The 23,444-nt window shown below is 30.8% G+C and overlaps 1 protein-coding gene across 3 annotated transcripts in view; it reads left to right on the top strand.

Annotated features, from left to right (window-relative positions):
• CSMD3 (CUB and Sushi multiple domains 3) overlaps positions 1-23,444 on the top strand; it is a 1,005,695-nt gene that overhangs the window by 409,442 nt on the left and 572,809 nt on the right. The window contains exon 7 of one of the 3 annotated variants that reach the window (XM_031691263.2): positions 18,934-19,245. The exons of the other annotated variants lie outside the window; for them this stretch is intronic. Within the exon in view, the coding sequence (XP_031547123.1) occupies positions 18,934-19,245 (312 nt within the window). The remainder of the gene's footprint in view (positions 1-18,933; positions 19,246-23,444) is intronic. 3 annotated transcript variants of the gene reach the window in all.

Here is a 23,444-nt window from a genome sequence, read left to right as displayed (position 1 = left end):
CAAATTTCTCATACTAGAACTATTTTTTCTGGGTGGCTAAAGAGTAGCAAATTACTGCTTCAAACTACTTGCTACCCTTTATAGGTTTCTTTTTTACTGACCCCTCTCACATTATCTGCACCAAAACTGAACTGTCATTTAAAAATTTTTAGTTTATTAGTATTTAAATTTTATTTATTTATTTCAGGAGTGATTAAGTTTATTTATTTATGTTTCAAGGAGGTACTGGGAATTGAACCCAAGACCTTGTACATGCTAAGCATGCACTCTACCACTTGAGCTATACCCTCCCCCTGAACTGTCATTGTTTATATTTCTTCATACCTCTCCATTCTTATATAAAGTATTCTGTGAACCTCAGTGCCCTACCGCAGAGTTGCTACATCTCTCAAGTGCAGTTTTTTCCCATATTTTTCCTTATGTAGCACTTCAGATACGATCTTTCTCTTTCCCATATTCCCTTAATGGTAGCTAATCTATAGAAATCTTGTATCTCTTTGAATGTAAAATATATGCCTTATTAATATGTCTATTCCTTTTCAAACTGAAGATAGTACCCTGGAAATTATAAATTAAGGTATCTACCTTTTATATAATGAGTGCATGTAAAAATGTTTTATTTATTAATTTTGTTTATAGAACATTTTATGCTACTTACACTTTATCTATTTCCAGACGTCTACAAATGTATTTTTTCCAAATATAAGAATAAAAGACATTGTTACCACTGATGATATCTAATTCTAATATTTTTAATTGGCAAGGCTACTATTATTCCCCACTTGGGAAGGAAAGATGGGAGTTGCTTTTATAAATATTCTAATTTCTAAATAAATGTGGTTTATATGCATAGATATATTGGTTCTACACTTATCAGTACTATAATGTGAAGAAGGGATAGAAATGAAGATGTAGAGTGTCAGTATCATATTATAGAACAAACAACAATTATTGGAATTATAACCAACCCCATGAAATTTTTAGCCCTTGGAATCTCAGTTTTATCAGTGATAAGATAGAAATAATAATTTTAACTTACAATACTTTGTGATAATTATAAACCATGGTATTTTTGAAAGCATCCATCATAGTGCCTGGTGTTTTAGACATACTGGAGACTTACATAGCTAATTTAGCTAATTTCCTGCACAACTATTTTTCATGAAAAAGATTGACAAAATAGCATTGTATTTTTCCTTTATCATATTTATTTGTTTTCATCTTTGCAGTAATAATAATGAAGTACATGCTTGTGGTCTTTTCCAGTTTTTAGTTTCCTTTTGCATCCAGTTATTCTTTATAACAACTCTGTTTCTGCTAGTGGCTGGAAGTATACATCTTCATTGAGTTGGACATATCTGAGCAAAATATAGGACATTTACTTCACATATGCACACTGTGCTTTTAAAATTCCTTGAAGGTTTAACCAGCACAATTACGTATTTGCACTTGGTATTTAGAACAAATTAGGTAAATATGACCTAATTTAAAATTCATGTAAATTTTAATTATTCCATAGTCATTGATTTGTCTGTTGAGTCAATCCATTGTCCCGGATCAGATATTCTCTTTATCCTTTATATCTGCACTACCCTTCTCTTTGATCTGTCTTCTGACTCTGTTGCCTCTTTGTAATCTTCTCACCATTACTTTCCAGCACATTTATTTTTAAAAGATCATTGATATACCTGACTATTTGGCTCTGCAGGATCAACCCTTGTATGCACCACCAAGCTACCCTTCTTCTCCCTGCCTGTGATGCAGCAACATTGACTTTTTTTGGGCGTTAAAATGGATGACTCCTTCCTGTCTTTTCGGTCATAATATACATATCCTCTTCTCAAAGAGGCCTTCATTGACCAGATATCAGGCACTCTCTATTATTCCACTTTAAAAATTTTCTTCAGTTCACTTTAGGATATTTCCTTTCCTTGATTTGCTATATCTTTCCCCCTTTAAAAATGTCAGTTCCTTGAAAGGTAGATGGGGTATGCTTCTTCCCTTTGTATCCTCAGCATAATAATGCCTAAGCACATGGTAACACTTAATAAGTATTTGTTAATTTAACCAACAAAGAAATGTGTTCTTCTTGTTAGACATATTAGCCCACTTTCTTAATTCAAGAATTAACACATCTCATGTCATTCTGTAAAATGCCATAATTTTGTTTTCTTTTTTATGTCCCATCCTAGTCTTGGCATCCTCCTTGTTCCTTAAAACTTCAGAGTTGAAAATTTTTTTAATATCTTGTATATACTTTCCCGGCATGTATGATAAGCTGTAAGGGTCATGGAAAAACATTATTCACAGTCACACTTGTGCCAGTTATACTGCTGTCTCCCTGCTGCTCACAGCATCTGTTTCTTTCAGGGACTGTGCTCCTCAGCTTTTAGCATTCCTATCACTTCATCCGTTATTTATTTGGAACATTGGTTTCAATTAGTCATTTGGATATTTTTTAAACCCCAGCAGTCATTACACTTTCCACATCAACCCAAGAAGTTGATCATTCTTTATATATCTGCTCTTAGCTCTTAAGATGGAGTCTGTGGTCTGATGTATTTACCTTTTCAGCTTTTGCAAATGTGCAGTCTAGTGCAGAAACCCTGTAATAACCATTTTCGAACTTTTTAATTTAATGGGGAAAAGGCCCAGGAAATTTACTTCATTTTTTTCCCACATGCCACTTTGTCACGTACTTCTTATCAGAGTAGCAAACTGCCACCATAATCAAGTCCCTTTACACATGTACATGCACTCATATATACATGAGTATACACACACATGCACATAGATAAGTTACCCATTAATAGCAAAGTAATTTGTTTAAATTTAAATCAGATCTTTCCTCTGTATTGCATACTTAGAATAAATTGGAAAGTAAAATCCAAACTTCTCAAAATGGCACACAAGTCCCCAGTTTCCTAATATTTATGATTCTTACCATTCTTATCATCTTCTTGGACATACCATCTTCTTTTCTGTCTTGGGTTCTTTGTATTTGCCATTTTCTCTGAGTGGGAAAGTATGCCTTCAAGTCTTCCCATGGCAGATTTTTTTTGCACCATTCAGGAGTCAGCACAAAAATATCCTCTTAGAGAAGATAAGCCAGTGTGATTTAGGCTACCCTCAAAAACCTAGGTATTCTGCCTCCTGTATTTGTGCTTTCATAGTACCAGCATAGCTGAAATAATTATGCTTACTTTCTTGATGTCTCTTTTCTTCCTTTGAGCATTTCAGCAACCAGAAGAATGCCTGGAATGTATTAAATTTCTAATAGTTTGTAGGAGGAAAGAAAGAAAGAAAACCAGAAAGTAGAGAGAGAGAGGGAAGAAGGAAGGATGGGAAGGACAGGGGAAGAGAGAAAGAGAGAGCCTGAGAGAAAGCAACAGAGACAGAGAGGATGACATGTGAACAACGTATTAAAATAAATGTATCATTTAAATTAAATTTTCTATTCTCATATGTTTGTGGACCTGAAATGGACCTTAAACATATAGCTCAGTGATTCCTTCTTGTGATTCCTTGGAAGAATAATAATGGTCTGTTATTTTCATTATTTCAAAACACTTAGTTAACATTATAGTCTCTCACATGGTAACTAAAATATCAATTGTTTTGCTTAGCACTATAATTAAATTAACCTAGTGATATACTGATTACCTCATGTTGATTAGAACTACTGATTAGCAGGTACCATAATTGGTTTTTTAAAAAAGCATCCATTTATTACTATGAAAGTGCTTTAGTTTATTTGTAAGATAGAAGTCTTCCAAAAAAATAGTTTCTTAGGGAAATGTAATGAAAGTAGCATTTCATAATGAAAAATTTGAGAACCACTAGTCCAGTCCAAACTATTTTATGATAAATGAGGAAGTAAAGGCAAATCACCTACAATTTTTTTCCTAGTTTCAGTATAGTAAGTATTGAACCCAGAACTAATTGTAAAATAGTATTCTATTTCAGGTTAACATATCTGAAGTCGTGTTAAAAATGATTGCAAATAATCATATTTTGCAAAAAGCAAACATATAGATGTAGTCTTATTACAAATAATCTTTAATTGCTATAGACCACTTCACTGGACAAACTCAAGAAAATTTACTATATATAATTTATATATACTATTTAAGGATCATAGAATAATATCTTAAGTATCTAATCCACTCTTTTCTATACTGCAAACCTCAGTTCATATTATTGACTGACTGGCATATTATTTTTTCATTCTAATTTGTTTCAGGGCACACCATATGAAATTTTATCTTAATTAAATTTTGGAAATTATTCAGCTGTATATGAAAGTATTCTGCTTTCTATCAGGAAAGCCAGAAACTGCACTGATTCAGTGACATTTTATGGCACAAATCATCTTTCTGAAAGGAAAATGCAATTTTGGGGAACGTATTTTGAATATAATTACACATAAAGATACACTTGAGCTAGCTGTTTTTGCAGGTAGACTCTATGGGTGACTATATGTCATGACTGGGGACTCCAAGAACCCCCAACATCTGCCTTAGTTCTATTCAGCCTTCTATCTAATGACTGAAATTCTATAACATGAATTTCATCTTCTAATGAAAAACCTTGATTGACTTTGTTGTGAAATATATTTTTACATCAATGAAGAATTCTACCTACCATTTAAAAAAACTTAATGAAGTAGGTCCAAATACGTGTAGCAATGGAAAATAGAAAAATGACAACCAAGGAAAATTAATACAGACATATAAGACTTGTGATTTAAAAATACAAATATCTTATAATTTTTAATTTTGCTTTAATTTATGACCTCAGGTATCCACAGTTTGGAATTACTAAAATTTCACTTTTTAATTTTAAGAATGATTTTTTTGTTTTCCATCACTGGAAGGATAATTTATCCTATCACAATACTACTTTCTTTCAAGAAACACATTTGGTTCTGAGAAGGGATGAGAGATACGTGGTGTCAGAGTGAGTGGAATTGAGGGACAGTATCTCTTGGATTCATCACAAAGTTCAAATATCTTCTCATGCCTTATACCATATCTGTTGTACCATAGTCTCACAATATGTTCTATATTTTCAGCTTAAACTTTTGTGATTTCCTGATTGTGGTCTATGTTTTGCCCATACTAAACAACCATTAATTCTTAGAAACTAACAAAATCTGTCTTGTCTCATGATCTTTATATATAGAACACACTCTGACTAGACCATCTCTTTCCTTTCTCTTCACCTTGGAAATTTCTATTCATTTTTCTAGTTTCAATCTGAAACATTTCCTCCAGAAAGCTTCTCATTATAAAGTCATCCCCCAAACCGGATTAGTGCTCCTATTATATATTCCTATACCTGCATTTCACGTATTGTGTCAATTAACCATAGCTTGTAAAAGCCACTCCAAGTCTTAGAGTACTTTACTATTTCTCACAGTTCTCTTTGTTTCAAGGATGTTTCTGGGCTCACATGTATGACTACATTAAGCTGGAGTGTATACCAGTCTGCAAGGTGCAATATGGCCTCTCACAATACTGTCAACGGGAGAACTTCAGTTCTCTTCCTTGTGCCTCTCATTTTCTAGTAGTCTAGACATTAGTTCCTTCCACTGTAGTCTCAGGGAAACATTCCAAGAGAGCAAAAGCAGAAGCTGCAAAGCCTTTTGGAACTAAGTCTCAATAACTCACACAGTATCACTTCTGCTATACTGTGTTGGTCATAGTAAGTCAGGACCACCAAGATCCAAGCAGGTAGGGAAATAAACTACCTCTTGACAGATGGAGTTGCAAAGAATCTGTGACCACATTTAATCTAGCACACCAACATAGTGCAATCATATTTTATTGTTTTTTCTTGTTTGTTTTTATGCTTTCATTGTCTCTCTCACTCATTCTATCCTAGCATTGAACAATGGCTAGTGTTTAATATAGAAGTGTTCATTGAAGAAAAGAAATACTTATTTTAATTTTTATTCCTGAAGTACGAATTCAGATATATAAATTTTACTCTCAAAATATAATATCTTGAATGAAAATGCATATTACTTTGTAGAAATATAGAGCACAAGAGACCATGAAACATAGTTTCAGAGTGATAAAGTGAAATACTCAAGTCATAGCTGAATAGGAAGTAGTATGTCACCAAGATTTTAAATTCAAGCTATGGAATCTGACAGTCTGAATAAAAGTGCCAGATCTATCAAGTCTTTTATTTTTATTTCCCATTCTTTCATTTTATTAAGATTTTAGCTCAAATGTCACTTTGTGTTTCACTACCAGCTATTAAATTAATCTGTCCATTCCTTGTCTCTTCCACTTCAATGTAATCTTTCTTAGAAAACATACTGTCTGTACTACTTGCTTCTGGATCGTTCAGTGCCTGACATAGATGGGCACTCAATAAAGTCTTGTTAGATAAATATCTGAATGAAGGAATGAATGGATGAATGATTTACGACAGTAAACAAATGAATACATGAATGAATGTCCTTAATCAAGTTCTTTATCCTTGACTATATGAATTTTCATTATGTCTGCTGCATACGATTTTATGAAAGTTGGATATAAAATATTTATCACAGAATTTAAGTGATCTGTAATTGTTAAAGGCTATGATTATTAGAACTTGGAATGAGTGGGGAATAGTTGCTGAGGACTAATTTCATTGCTGAATCTCTCGTGCAAAAGTCTTCATACTAAACTGTCTTACTCCATAAACAATAAAATTTATGTGAGACTGAGGAAAAAGATGTCTCCTATGAAATTTTCTGAAGATTAGAGAAGTCTTTTTAGGTAAAAGTTAGGAACCAGAAATTTACAGACACTTTTATTCATCCAAAAAGGAAAAAAAACAATGATTCAATTTAGCAACATGGTAAGAAGCCATAAGGATGATAGTGTGAGTCTTGTAACTATTTTAAAAAACACAGTAATTTTCAAAGATAAATAAAATTAGATTATTAAGAACTGTTATAAGAGGAAAAACTATAGTAGTTAAATATAGTTTAAGAACTATAGCTTAACAGAACACAGCGGTATCATGTCAGGTTAAAGCTGAGTTATTTAAAACTGAGTTATTTTTTAAAAAACTGAGTTTATTTAAAAAACAACAAGATAGGCTATTGGGGTGTGTGTGTGTGCACTGTTGCTGTATTTGCAAGTAAAATAGTTATGAAATTTAATTCACAGACTCGGATTAGCAAGAAATGTTGCTCTGTTCTTTTACATTCAAATCTGTTTGAGAGTCCCCATTGTCCCTAGCAGGAGGTCAGTTATATCTAGGTCATTGTGTGTGAGGGTAGAAAAAACTTTTTACACCTTCTTCTTCCTTTGAGCTGCAGAATCCAGAGGACATTTGTAGAGCTTGGACAATGACACCCTGTCATCGTTGTCCAAGCCCACATATTACCCATGAAGTCAGGTGATCCTGTGCTTGCCATGACAACCGTGAGTGGAAAATCTTAGTCAAAGATGAGAGTCCACTTTCCTGAGATGCAGCAGGGAGGGTGTATATGTCATCTTTAGTGCCCCTCCTTTCCCCCAAGCCTCTACCCAAGTTGTTGCCTCTCTCCTGTCACTTGATGTAATCTGTAATCCCCTGAAGAGGCTTAGACTGTTAGGAAACAAAAGCTATGGAGAAATCTTTGAGCAAATCTCTCTTTTCGCCCTGTCCTCCCTGAGGCAAGGAAATAGGAAGAATGATCTGGGGAAAGACAGATATGTTGGGAAAGGAGGTGATGGGGAAGAGATACAACAAAGACAAAACACAAAAATAATTTACACTTTGATTCAGATAAAAGTGTTTGTCTTGTATTGGGAAGGCTAGAAGTGTACTGATTTACAGGAGTTAGGATTGTGGTTTTGGGATTGCACAATTTGGGTCCAAATCCTAGCTTTACAACTGTAGCTTTACAACTAGGAAAGTGAGCCAGTGTATGTTTTGAAGCTACTCTGAGCTTTAATAGCCTCAGCTCATGGGTGCTTTTGAGGATGAAATGAATTATTTAGAACTGTGTCTCGAACACAATAAATGCTCGGTAAATGATGATTGCTCTTTATGTTTATATAAATAGTTCTGTTATCTAGTTATTTAAAGTAAATATTAGAATGCCAAATGCACTTATAGTGTCTAATCACCTGTATTCAGAAATTTGAAGAGGCAAAAAGGTACCATCCCACAGGAGAAAGGCCAAGTCTCCATCATCCTTATAAAAGTTAAAAGAATACTTCAGAAAAATGATTGGATATTCATATGATTACCTATAATTCAAATATACCAAAATCATCTGGATAGATATAAAACTTTTAGGTATTTAAAACCACTTTAATGATTAAAAAAACTTGTTTTACTTTAATTAATCTTTTTTGTTAGAAAGCCAATTAAATGCATACGATCTTAATTCAATAGAATAATCTTAAAAAAAGGCTTTTCAGACTTCAAAGTTATATATAAATATATATGTCTGTATATATATGTATATATTTAATCTCTCCAGTTGTATCCATATCAATATAGATACGAGTTTTGAAGTCTCTCCTCTCTCTGATATATATGAGAACATTTATATATATATATATGAGTGTATCTATGTATATATGTGTATATATGTATATGTGTGTGTATGTATGGAAGAGTATAAGGGAGAGCGAGAGAACATACTTTCTACTTTAATTTCTCATTTCCTATCATCTGAAAAAACAAGATGGGAAATGACTAATAGGTCAAAAAGTCTCACTGGACAATTTGAGGATGGAAACTTTATTCAATATTTGTTACCATTCATAGTACTTGGATATAATTCAAAGACCAGTAGATTCTTGCTGGAAATATCTTCAAGTTTTTGTGGATTGAAACATTGTTAAGAAAGGTGGCATTTTTTTGTATGAGTCATCTATAGATTTAATTCCCAGTATTTTCTTCCTCAACTATAGAACTGAAGTTTCATAATGAATAAAGGGCTAAACGAGAGTCTTAGCTATTTTTAATATTAAAAAGAATGATGTGGGATTTAAATACACATAGACTAAAAGGCCTTAGTATATACCTCATTCAACTGGTCTTTAAAATTCCTCATTTCATCACTTCTCAGCCTTTTGGCTAAGATCAAGTGTAAAATTTTTCATTTCATAAAAATGATGCTTACATCCATTTTGTCTAGATGTTCTTGTGATGTCATCATGCCTACTCTCTGTAATTCCATAAGTTTTCAAAGGATCAATCAAAGTACATTTACATTAAAGTGGTAAACATTTGTTAATAGTTTCATTGTTTGGTATGCAGCAAATTTTCAGAGTCTGTAAGTCTGAATTACTTTCAGAGTAGGGTTCCAGATAATATCCAGGATGCTCAGTTGAATTTCAATTTGAGATAAAAAAATGGATGATTTTTATTATAAATGTGTCCCAAGTATTGCACAGAACATCCTTAAAGAAAAAATAATGTTGATTATTTGGCATTCAGATTTAACTGAATGCCTTTTATTTTTATTTGCCAAATCTAGCAACCACATCAAGATGCTCAGTCATGTGGTTGAGCTAACTAAATGTTTGCCTTTCCTTTACTCCATATATCTCATATCTTCTCCACATCATAGCAATTACAGTCTTTCTGAAATGACAGTCTTGTCATATCAATCTCTTGCATAATATTCTTCAGTGATTTCTGATGTTTTCAAGCTAAGTTGATATTTCTTGGCTCTTCAAATGTCTCCTTACCTACCAAACCTATCACTCTTTCTTCATTCCTGCCATACCAAATAATTTCCAATTGCCTGAGCATGTCTTGCCTTTTCTCCTGCCATACATTTTTTCTAAGCCATTACCTCTGACTGAGATCTTCTTTTATTCCTCATGCACCAGGCAAAACCTGCTTATCTTTTAAGCTCAATTTCAATCTCAATTCCAATGTCTCTTCCACTAGAAAATCTTTTCCATTTGGAAGCAAAGCTAAGGGCTTTCCAACCATGTTTTCATAGTTCTTTGTATATCCTTCCTTGAACATATCACATGGCTCTGATTTTTTTTTAAATCATGACTGTTTTCTTGCAAGGTAGGGATGGGTGTATGTGTATAGATATAGATATAGATATGAATATTTATATGTGTGTGTTTGTGCTTGATGCATAGAAATCATTTAAATCATGTTAGTGAAGCAAAAAAGAAAGGAGAGGGAAGATGAAAGGCAGTAAGTTTTATAGTCAGATATTTTAAATGTTACAGAAATATAGAAAAGGGAAAAACATTTCTTTATTTGGTCTAGAAAGGATGAGGAATAGAAAGATTCACTAAGTAAATAACATTTGCTTTCTCTGAAATGAATGAATGATTTCTTTTTTCAATATCTACAAAGCTGTAAAAGCACAAATACTTTGCTGAATCTCTTTGTTCATATTTCCCTCTTATTTTTTCTCTTTTTCCAAGTAACTTCTGCTCTGAATGAGAAGGAATTTCTTTATATTTAAAACACAAACTTAATGTGTCTCTTCCTCAGGGAAGGAGTGAAGGAAGTTCTAATTAACCTTCTGATTGGTGTCACCCAGAGTGTCACACTCTCTACTTCTAGAAAATGCCAAAGAGAGTTGGCCAGATGTCACAATGTTAAAAGAGATAATTTTTGAGATCCTCCTCAGTCATGTCGCCACATTTTTCCCATAAATTTTAGAATAGTTTTTGTCCATAATCAAACTAAAGAAGGAAAACATGCTTCAAGCCAAATATAAATGTAAATTCCAACCATTATTACTATAGGACTCATACCTTTGTTTTATCAATAGTATTAAAAGACAGTCTTTTTACTTATTATTTTGAAATAAAATGTATTCTTTGTAGAAGAGGAACTTGGCAGAGTAATTACATGAAGGAATATGAAAGTTTACCTCTCACTGTGGAAATATATATTTTAAATACCCCCACATATAATTATATATAAAATACCCCAATATATAGTATTTTGCCTTTCTAGTTAATGGTAGCCTTTGATGGTAAACTCAAGGTTCTTGCCATTTCTAAAGTTGTTTTTTTTCTTTATTCTTCTTCAATATATTACTTTTTAAAACCAAGATTAGTATTTATTTTCAAGAAAATCATTTCTGCTACTAGTTATTTAGCTGCTATAGAATAAAAAGTATTTTACTGAGTATTGATGCAGGAAAATAAGGCTTTTTGGGGCTTGAGTTTCTTATTAGCCTGCTCTACTTCAGTGTATTTAATGCAGATACCCACCAATTGCTCAACCTTTCCACAATCAACATCATAAGAGTCTTTCTTCCTGAATGTCAGTCCTTCCTTACCTGCCCACCACTCCTTACACCCACCTGGTGATAATGAGCCCAGTTCTTCCAAATCATATAACAATCACATGGTATCAGATGTCAATTTATGATAAATGCCTCAAGAAGGAGCAATCAATGATCTTACCACAAGCTTCACACTCCTCCCCAAAATATGTATTTCTCAAACTGCCCCTATTATTTCTTTTGAGGAAAAGAAAACTTTACAATTAACAAATTCAAACTATATAGTAAAGCAACCATTCTAAAATGTGTATTCTTTCAACAGAAAAGGTATTTGTCTGACTGTACGAGAACAGTCTTGAGAGGGGAATGCCTAATCCTAAACAGCATCTTTTTAGTAATAGCTGGGCACACAGGCAGAAAAATGTGGGGGTAAATAAAGATAGCTCCTTGGTTGCCTTTAAATCATATCAATAAATATAAAACTAGCACTATATATACTTTATACTTTAGGAATTAAAAAAGGAGGAACACTTAAAATTAATAAAAATGATGAACCCACTGCCCTCTCCCAAACTAGAAGGCCATTATAGAAGAAAATAGAGGATAAATATGAATACATTGAGATAGTCAGGATAAGCAGGACTTAGGGATATGATGGGCTAGGTCGGGATAAAGCCTTCTCTTGTTTTTCCTTTCAACCATGATATGTATAAAGGATAACCCTACCAGTTCCTTTCCATTATTTCTTTCCCTTCTCCTTCACAATATCAAATATTATCATTATAAAATATTTTTTGGAGAGAAAAGGGTGCTGGAGAATGGAAGAAAAGGAAAATACTACCCTCATTTGAGAAAACACAAGTGAAGGAGTAATTTATGTGTTCTTAAGTGTTCCTTCCTCTCTTTTCCTTACTTCTGTTCTAGTACATGCAATACAAATTACAATTATATTATAATCATGTTTTTACATTGTTTAAATATATCTAGACAGATACAATTTCATCTTATATTTACAATACATTTAACACTCAATAAATACTAATTAAACAAAATAAAATGTTTATATTTTTGAGAAATAAAAGAGTAGTACATTCATTCTTCCCTCTTATTTATTAAACATCCAAAGGGAATGAGAGATACACATGTTTAAAATATGATTCCTACTTTCAAAAAGTCATTAATACATGTCGATTATTAGAGATAGCAAGGCTCTAAAAGTGAAGGAGTTCCTTATATTACACTTTGAAATAAAAGATATATAGTATCACTTTTTCCTAGCAACATGTCTAAATCTTCCGTAAGAATAGGCAGCTATTACACAAGATTTTGTGTGGAAGGAAATTAAACAAATGTGTGTTAAGTTACAATTCATTTGTTTAAGGGAAACCCATGATGACGTATGCTTCTACTTTAACTAAGATATAAGAGCGGCTAGAAGAAAGAGGTCTCACAGTGCAGGATTCTAGGAGATGGTTTTAGAAAGGTATGGAGGGACAGTCTATCCCTTTCTTTATTCTTACAAGAAGTGACAGGATGCCTAAATATATATTCTTGTGAGTGGTGTGTATGTTTGTGGTTGGGCATGTTAAAATACAAAATGACACCTAGCATCCACCACTGTACATGTTGAGACTTCCAAAAACATATGAAAAGGAGTTGATAAGATGCTGAAGCTTCATTTTGCAACATGATTTTAATCAACTAGATGAAGCAATAAATGGTTCTTTAAGAGAGGGAGAATATCTTCAAGACTCTTAAACCCTCTATTTAAACATATTTTCCCCCTGGCATGAGCTTACTCTGTTTTCAGCAGTAAGAAATGAAATGTCTATTCTCTCACATTCTGTGACAAACTGTGAAAATATTTAGTGTAACATTCATAGATTTTTACTATATAATATATATGTCATAACATATATATTAGATATATATTATATAACATATATGTGTATTTACCATATATATTATATATATAAACACATATATATATAGTTTTGTCATGGTTGATCAACAGTATACTCCATATGCTTTCTAAAACTTGGTATTTTCTGTATTTCATTTAGATAAAGATATTTATGGTTGTTTGACATATGGGTTTAATCAAAATTTCGAAGAATTCAGAATATGAGTTTTTTCCCTGCATATAAACAACTTGACATTAATATATATTTTGTTAAATATTTGTTTTATAATCATTTATTTATTCATAGTAAGTGCAGATTTAGTAGATATATCACTAAATCTTGCTATGATCAGTTTCAGCTTAGATTGCAAATATTTATTCATTCACTTTGCATATGAAATCAGTAAGGTCACTTTGATCTGATAAACAATACCAAATCTACCTGCAAAGGTTAAATTTGGTGTCCCTATTTAAAGCTTAGAAATTTAAATAGAAATATATAATGTGAATATAAATATATATCAATATGCCAATCAATTCAGAAAGATAATTTAAATTTTTAGTTCTATTTTTAAATTAATATGTGTCTAATTTATGTAATTAATTCATGATCATAGAAAATCTGTTACTTGAATTGCTGATTTTTTAACTATACCAAGATTAACTTCTTTTACGTTTTAATACCTCAGCAATCTGGATTTAGGTGACAGCATTTTTACCTTGTTATGTTTTAGTTTAATGGCAGAATGTTATCTTTCTTAGATGTGCATTTTATGATTAAGAATAACTTATATTTATTTAATTATATATTTTAAGACCACAATTTTATATAGTTTTAACATAAATGCAGCATTTTAATTTAAAATAAAAACTTTGTAAGACCAGTATAGACATACTCCTTAAAACTAAATTACAAACTAATTTTTTTCAGAATTTGTTCATTTAGTCTAATCAGAGAGACAATTTTGAATTAGGTAACATCTAATTATATTTTTCTACAATTTAAGGGCTACTTTCTATCTTAGTGTATTCATCTCCTATATAAATTGGGTATTCATAATACACACACATCCACCAAATTATACTATTAAATACTAAGCTGTACAGATTTAGGATAGTGGAATTTATACTGTTTAAAATGCAAAATACTTACTTTCCCAACTATTATATGCTTCCTGAAAATTGTAGCATGTAACAAAGCACAGGCTTTGTTTTACTTCAACCCCTCATATTTTAAGTAGTTTTCACGAGTGCTCACTTGTTGACACTTTCCTCTAAGTTTTATGTAATATTAAGTAAAAGAAGAAATACAACATACAAATTAAATTACATATGCTAAAATATATATATGCTAAAATTTATATCTATGCTAATATCTAAATGACTCAAATCGAATTGATGCATTAGTTGTATTTAGATTTTGTTTTGATGTTGTTTTGTATATTTTTGCATGTTTTCATGTTAAATATGTTACATCTTTCTTCGTTATATATCATAATACCACAAAATTATTCAATTAGGATTATTTTGTTAATTAAACTTTATTCAAATGTTTTATTTAAAATACTAAAATTAATGGAACATAATACATGTTTCTTATATAAAATAACATGCCAAACATAAATATCTAAAAGCTACTTCTGTGAATATATAATTATCTTTAACATGTATAGCTGTATGTATTTAGGGCCATCCACTAATGTCTCTAGTAGCATATTCTGTTCTTCACTTCTGTGATGAGTTAGACAGTAATTACAAAGCAATATAGCATAATTTTTAAAAAATATGAAAGACTAAAATTTTAATCAAAATGAAATTCAAATTCAACTTTTATATGAGTTTTTATTTGGTACACTTTTATAAATGGCTTTACATGAATTATGCTTAGTATCTTCAGATACATGTTGAAATAAAAAAGCCTTCAAAAACATAATTTTTATTATGATACATAAGAAAATCCAAAAGTAATATTGTAGAATTACTATTATATAAATGTGCTAATTTATATGTGTAATGTATGTCATTTCCATTATCATAATTCCAAAGATGACATATAGTTATGATTTATAGAAGCATGCTTTTATATGTATATCATTTCATTTTACTTTTGTTATATTGCAAAATGTTTTGTTAAAAATAGTAATAAAGTTATATTTTAGATGTGTTTGTATTGTAAACATCTAATTTAAAAATATATCTCAAGCAATTTAATGACAGGGTAATCTAACTGTTATAAACTATATCTTGTATACATGATTTGAATTCCAGTAAAGAATGGATTTTCTGGATGTACATTTTCTTCCTAAATTTGGGTTATATGTCTTGTAACATATGCATTTAATATTGTGCTACTGAAAATAATGCTTACATAATTGTGTAGCATACTTAAAATATTTTAAAAGAAAGTAAACTCTCATAGTTTAATATTGGATTAGCTATATTATATTTTTAATATTGAATTGTTGCTATATATAATAAGGCTTTTTCCAACATAGGCAATTACCTCATAAAACAGTTACATATGCAAAAATGTTGAGTGTTTTGAAACTGTTAAATGGTTCATTTTGACAGTTTAAAAACCTGTGTTTCACACACTTACCAATTTTAAGTGGTATCAAAATTAGTATTCTGAGTTGGTCTACATTTTAAGTAAAATGGTTATGTACTATATAACTGTATAGTGATAGATGATTGTATTGCCTTATAAAGGGAATCAATGTTATTTTTTATAGTTCCACTATATATATATATGAAACATATCTACCTAAATTTAGATGCACTTCTGCCTCCTCCCATTATGGGATATAAGTACTTTTTACTCTACAAAAATTTGAACATTTTAGGTAGAATCCGTTTCACATTAACACTGTAAACTATCATGTTTTGGGAATACTGACAAATGTCTTCAAGTATCTCTTATGCAAATAAATCTCAGATTCCACACTTTTTCAAAGTGATGTTTTTGAAAGTTCAAAACAAAACCATCAGTTTTTCCTTTTTTTGGAATTATTCTTCACTTCATTATACTGTTTAAAATATTTACCATGGTAAAAATTATGATCATATTTTATTTGTGAAATGTATCCCCTTTATTATTGTTAATATTATATTAGAATTATTAAGTTCAGTCATCCATATAGTTTTTCTTTTGAGGAATATTTCTTGAACATCTACTGTGTACCAATTCTAGATACTAGAGATTCATCAGTGAATGAAATTTATAAAAACCTCTCTGCCTTCAGGGAGCTTGCAGTGTAGTCTGGGGAGGAAAAATTATGTGTACAACATATAAGTAAAACAAAAACTGGTTAGAAAAATATCTGGTTAGACTATAGCTAAACTATGTTATTGAATCAATAGGTTTTTTTCAATGCTTTATTCAAAAATTACACCCTGTTTTGCATTTAGGTTAAGAGAATAGTACTGAATCATCACTACCATTGGCCAAAAGTACAACACTATTATTGAAAGTTTTAAGATTGGAATTGCTTACAAATCCTTTATGTAAATTCTACCACAAACCAATTCTAATTCACAAATTTGGTCAGGGACCCCTCTGGGGTCTTCAAGCAAATGAGTGTTTGGAATTGGTCTGCAAATCTTGATTAGTTATAGAAGCAACCTAGATATAGTCCCAAGAATTACCCCAGAATTATTGACCCAAATACAAGAGATTATTTAGGATTAATCATAATGAACTTTGATGATAAATGTAATAAATAGCTATTCAGTTTACTCCCTTGTTAAGGGTAGAAACACTGAGATTTGAGACAGACTATACATATCATTATTTTTCATACTTTTAGATTGCTTTTAGCAACATATGTCTATAGTTAAATGGTTTCCTTTTTTAAATTAAACCTGAAAGCCCAGAAATTATGATAAAGTTAGGCAAAGTTCTAAAGTATTAATTTTTCATAATATCACATCTTCTTTTCAAACATGAGAGGTGCAATTAAATTCCTCAAGACAATAATATGGACCAGGTAACTGTTTTTACAGTATTGAGCACAAGGACATCAAAATATCTGATTTACCATGAGATCAGTTACTGAATGTTAATGTAAGTGTAGTTATTGCTTAATCATGTGATTTTAAAAACCCTTACCAAATATTAACTTATTAGTAAATATTACTGACCAATTTATATAATAAACATGAATTTAATAGATTCTAATCTTCACAAAATAGCTTGGATAAATCTTTAATGGCAACTTTTTTTCTGATTAACACTTTAAAATATATTAAAAGTCTTTAAAATAATCTGATAATTGTCATACTTCATTACCCCTGGCTGCCTCAAAATATTATTTAATTCTTTTGAATTTCTAAATTAAATTAAAACGAGATACGACAACCCAGGCAGGAAGAATTGTTAACAGACATGTGCTCTTTTGCTTGCTTTTAAATCAGGGTCCCCATGTTTGACTTCCTTTTTGAGTTTAAGTATAAACCATAATTACGAGTCCTACTAATCATCTGCCTATGGCAAAAAAAAAGAAAGAAAAGAAAAAAGGCAAAGCATGATCAAACCACATTATATGATGAAGTTATTTTTTCTCTTGTGGAGTGGTTAAAATATTCCTATATACTTTTGTCTAAAATATCTAATTATTCATTGTGGACAGAAGTTTGAAATGCAGTTTATTGAGAAGACAAGTATATGAAACCTGTACCACTCATTAGCTTTAAAAAATGCTCAGAAGTTTTCTAACCAGGGCCTGACTGTTATTCCTAATTAGTATCTGTTCCTCCAAAATTCAGTACCTTTTTTTTCTTGTTAAGTATTTTAGCTATCAGAATTCCTCTAAATATGTCTTCTTTCAGTTTTATGCTTTTGTCATAAAGTTACTTTTATTATTATGTAAGAATTATGTACTACCAAAGACAGTCTTTGAAAAAGTTTAAGTGAAAGGAAAAAGAAAACTCTAATTTGGCACCTTTAAAACAATTTTTAAATTATAGTGAAACTTCAATAAAGTTAAGAATGTGGAGAATTACTGTAACATGCTTATGACATATTTGGAAAATTTTAAGCATTCTTTGAAGCTAGTTTTGTATGAATAAAAGTTCTATGCTAATAGTTAATTTTCAATCATTTCTAAATAGAATTATTTTAACATTTTAATTAGTTGAAAATTGGTTAATCTCAAGTTTTACTTAAAGCTCTGAAAAATACTACTCAATTTTCAAAGCAACTTACTAAATTCTAAAGTTTATATAGCTCATGACATTGAATGTTTTATCATTGCTGGCTACTTCCTGGCAAATGAGGTTAAGATAGACATTTACATAGAGTAGTTATTTGAGAGTTTCATTTTTATATCATTTTGTTTTCATTTTGGCCTTTAATTTTAAATACTCCTTTCTTCACTTGTTTGCCTTAAAATAGAAAATTTTGATATTTTCCCAGAAATTATGAAGACATTAACAAGACTATTCAAAGCATTCTATGGTTACATATTTACCCGTTCTGTCAAAACTTGTCACTTGCCAGGCATTTGTTGCTAAAAACCATCTGTAGATAAATAATGAAGATTGATTCAGGGCCCTATAAAGGGCTTAGTATTTCACCTTTTTCTTTCTAATGTGTTTGTAATGGTATGTTTTTGTGTAATATCTATTCATAGTTGATTGATACAAACAAACCATCAGATCTGGTTTCTTCATATTTTAGTGGTGTGTTTACGGTTTGCATCTTCATGTTGATTATCCTAAGGTAATAGAAGGGAATATAATTTATTAAACTTATCAGAAATAAAAACAAAATTTAAAAGAAAAAGTTAGCATCTAGTGCTACTGTGTCCCACAGGTTCTTCTACATTGACCCACACTACCTCCACTGGTGAGTTAGAGGAGCATAACAGGACTGCCACTGGTGCTATTGCTGTTGCTAGCACATCTGCAGATGTTACTGTATCCAGTGTTACAGCTGTCACCATCCATAGAATTTCCGAGGAACAGCGAGTGCAAGTTACGAATCTCAGAAATTCAGGTCTGGACCCCAACACATCCAAGGACGGGCTCTCTCCTCATCAAGCAGATACACAAAGTACAAGGAGAAGACCAAGAAATGCTGAACAGATAGAAAGAACTAAAGAGCTTGCAGTTGTTACTCATAGAGGTATTGGATGTTATTTTACTTGTGCCCATTTAGTTACAGCCAAAGCTATATTTTGGTAATGATTCTAATTAGAGAATGAGCTGAAACAAAGCCAAGGTGTAGGAAGCAAAACAAAGAGTTAAAAGTAGCTGAAAATTATAGACAGTAACAGCAAGAACCTAAATAATTTGAAAGCACAAAACTTAGAATAAAAAAAATCAAAGTGCAATACAAATGTTGGAGGGAGGAGGGGTAAAAATAGAAAGAAAATAATGCATAAAGGATAGTAAAAATAAGTACTAAATACCTATTTCTTATTACATACCAGTTATGATATTGAGATAACCTGAAAATCAAATAGCCATTTACTATTAATAAGTGCACATATTTAACCACTGATGACTTATGTAGTAATTTTCAGTATTTGCATGAAATTTTTATGTTACACAAATGCTAATTAATTATTGAGAAAATAGATAATTTGATTGGAAAAAAATGGAAACATTATGTCTGGTGATTATCTTACTCTACTATTTCTGAAATACCTGTTGTCTGACCAATGATTGTAATGAGAATAGATTTATTATTTTGAAAAGGTGACAGGTATTCATTAATATTATGGCTCCAAATTTAATTATTCCGTAACTTCCTACTTTAATTTTTAGAGATAAAAATACCACAGAGCCAAATCATATATTGGTAATTTTCTAGTCATTAATATTAAAGCTAAAGTTAGGAAGTGTAGCAAGCATACTTTTTTCTGTTTCTTGGTAGCAAGTTTCATTGAACAATTTAGGAAAAAATCTGTGTAGTGTCAAAAATAAAGAGATGTTATTTGTAACAATATATGCATCAATGGAAATATTAATTCTTTGAACCTATTTCAAGTACAAAATATCTACTCCAACTCTACTTCAAATTAATAATCATATCTTCTCCATAATGGCTATGGTTTATGTAATGTGGTTAGACATGGTTTATATAGAGCATCATGTAAGTAATGGAAAACTGTTCAATGTTTAGTATACACTAAGGAGAAAAATCAGGACATCTTTACATAAGTTGACTGAAAATCATATGGAAATATCTCAGAAGATTATTTTTCACCAGAATTTATCTGAAAGTACTTACTTCAATTCTCTTTAATAAGAAGCATTCTAAAATGAATTCTTAGCATGCAGTATTCTCCTTAAAAGGATTGGATTGATATCACCCTGCCTCTCTATTCATTCACCTACCATGAATATTTCCACTTATATGGCTATAGGGACATTATAAAATTTATGATTTGCTTAATCAAGTAGACAGATTTTCTTATTACGAGGAAATAAAAATGTGTAAATATTATGAAAATATTGATTAAGAAACAAGCTCTTCTGTTTAGTATTTTCACTCTCTTTGGAAAATTGCATGAACTAACTGACAAACTTCCCTATATTCATTTTATTACCCATTGAATAAAAATCGGGTAATTTGGGGACATAAGTTTATTATTTATCAACTAATAATACAAATTCTGCTTTAGCCAAAGTTTGCCATCAAGTGATGTGAGAAACTCTGGGGCTACAAATTAGTATTTTATAGAATTTAGATTGAAAAGGGAGTAAGTAGTTGTCAATTATTAGATTAAAGTGATTTGAAAATTACTCAATCTAAAATTTTGAATTATATTCACCTAAATTTCAATTAAGAATCAAGTTTATATCCTAGGTAAATTCCAAATCAGTGCTGACATTTTTCAAGTGTTGTCATAATCTCTCAATGCTGTTTTATACCATTTAGAGCATTTAGACCTGTTTCACCCATATTTTTCTAAAATAGTATTTCTGAATATGATATTAATTCAGTGGTGCCCATCTACCTTGGAAAAAATATTTTTCAATTATTGATGTTTAAATTATGTATATGGAAGACATTTTAAATATTATATTCATTTTTCAGTGAAGTACATTATTATACTTTTATCAAATTTTTATTTTAATTAAGTTTGGTCCTTCTGACTCTTCTTCAGTAACCTAGAACTATTTCAGTGACTTCAGTTGGCTTGTTACCTGTATTTGACACTCAGCGTATTAACATTTTGGGCAAAAAACAAGTCAGTGTTATAGGTAAAGGAAACCTATTATCCTATGTTTATTAGGCTTACAAATACTCAATATACAGCTGTATTTTCATACATAAAACAATCTTTAAAGACTTGACTCTTAACAAGGCCAAATTTCTAAATTGGGATTGGCTGACAGAAAACAGTATTTATTTTAAAAATAATTTCAGTTCAACCAACATGCCTGAAATGCCTACTGAGTGCCAGGATCTGTTCTGTGAGAAATAAAGATAAATAATACAATACTCCTTCTTTAAGAAATTGAGACAGAGTGGAAGAGATAGAGAAATCCATGCTAGTGGGACAATGCAGATTTTGTAAAGCTCTTGGCTGATCAGAATACTAAAGGAGTTACAGGAGGTATACAGGCAGTGAATTATTTGACATTTTAAATGAGTCAGTAAAGATAAAATAGTATGAAATTAATTTGCTTAATTTTTCTAGATACTTTAGAGAAAAAATAATTCTTGTTCCTCTTTCCCATTCTCCACAATGTAGTCAGAATTAGCTTTTAAAAATGAAAATCTGATCATATCACTCCATGGCCTTAAAGCTTCCAGTGGTTTCCTAATGACTTTGGTAATAAAACCAAGACTTGGTGATAACCTGTGGGAACCTCCGTGATCTGGCTTTTTGCCCTTATCTCCAAATTCATCTCAGGAGACTCTTATAGTCACTGTCTTTTTGACCAAACAGAATTTCTTTTAGTTTGTCAAACACACCATGTTCTTTTCTACCTCAAGCCACTCCCATAAGCTATTCCTTCTTCCTTTCAACCAGATTTTTCCAAATCTTTTTCAAGTTTTAACTTAAATTGTCACCTTCTGGAAGTTTAGGTTTTTCTGTTATAACTCATCATTTTAAGCTCTGGGAGGTAAGGAATGGATGGGTCTTGTTCATGCTACAGTCCCAGTGTCTAGAGCAGCTCCTGACCCATGGACATATTTAGATAAATTTAATAAACTAATGAATATTTCACTAGCTAGATATTTACTTCAGTTACTTAAAATCTTAAAATTCTCCAATGTAATCAAATATCTACATATTTCAGTATCAAGGATAACTACTTCAGTTTATCACAGTTATAAAAAGAGCAGTGTTTTTAATCCCTTTGAAAGGCAACACTATTCTCATGAAATTACAATAAAAGATTGATTTTATTATATTACCACTTCAAAATGTACAAAGTAAAATTAGATATAAATGCCTTGCTTGTGGTTTTTTCACATTTATACAATCAAAGGAAATTCATAAACACAAGAAAACTATAAAACTATAAAAATAAATTTCATATGAATAAATATTAATGTACTATAATGGATGCTATTTTATTGAAAGTAATTACCACCTAAAGCATATATATGATAGAGATGATGATAGCAACGGTTCGTTTGATGTCTAAAAGTGCATACTGTTTTGCACTGTGATAATTTAGTATTTTTCATCATTTTTCTCTATTCACTGTGCGCTTAAACTTTCATTTTTATGATGCCTTTTGATCACTAATTCCTAATTTGTCTGTTCTCAATAACTTGAGGCAATTAAAGTACTTACAGTTTACACTAATATCACTATGAACACAAAGAAAATATAGATACTGAAATTGCACATAGTATTTGTTACTTGGTACTTGTGAATGTGTGGACTCAAATCTGTATATTAATTTATGATAAATTAAATCTTAAATCACCATAATTAGTTTATTATAAATAACACTGTGCAATTAATGAATAATTTGGGAAAAACTTGGCATATTCATCAAACATATATTCAATTCTCTATAGAGTGCTAGTCCAACTAATTTTCCTATAGTACTGTAGTTAAAACATCAGTAATTCAAGTTATCTTCTTAAATTTTTTCACTTTATGCTTATTCTCAGTAAAAGAACACCCTTTCCAATTTTCCCCATTGTCTCTGACATCAAAATGAAAAGAGGTAAAAGAGAAAAATACTAATAAACTATGTTAAGTTAGATCTACTTTAAACAGTATATTAACACCACAGTTTGCTTTATTAGTGTCCAATAGTTCACTGACTGGATTTTAGTCTCCACTTTTGTCACTTACTATGTGTGAGACCCTTTGCAGGTCACCATGAAATTAGGGCTCAATTTCT

This window comes from Vicugna pacos, chromosome 25 (genome assembly GCF_048564905.1).
Source record: "Vicugna pacos chromosome 25, VicPac4, whole genome shotgun sequence".
In the NCBI taxonomy this organism is placed as follows: Eukaryota; Metazoa; Chordata; class Mammalia; order Artiodactyla; family Camelidae; genus Vicugna; species Vicugna pacos.
This window is presented reverse-complemented; position numbering and strand designations above follow the sequence as displayed.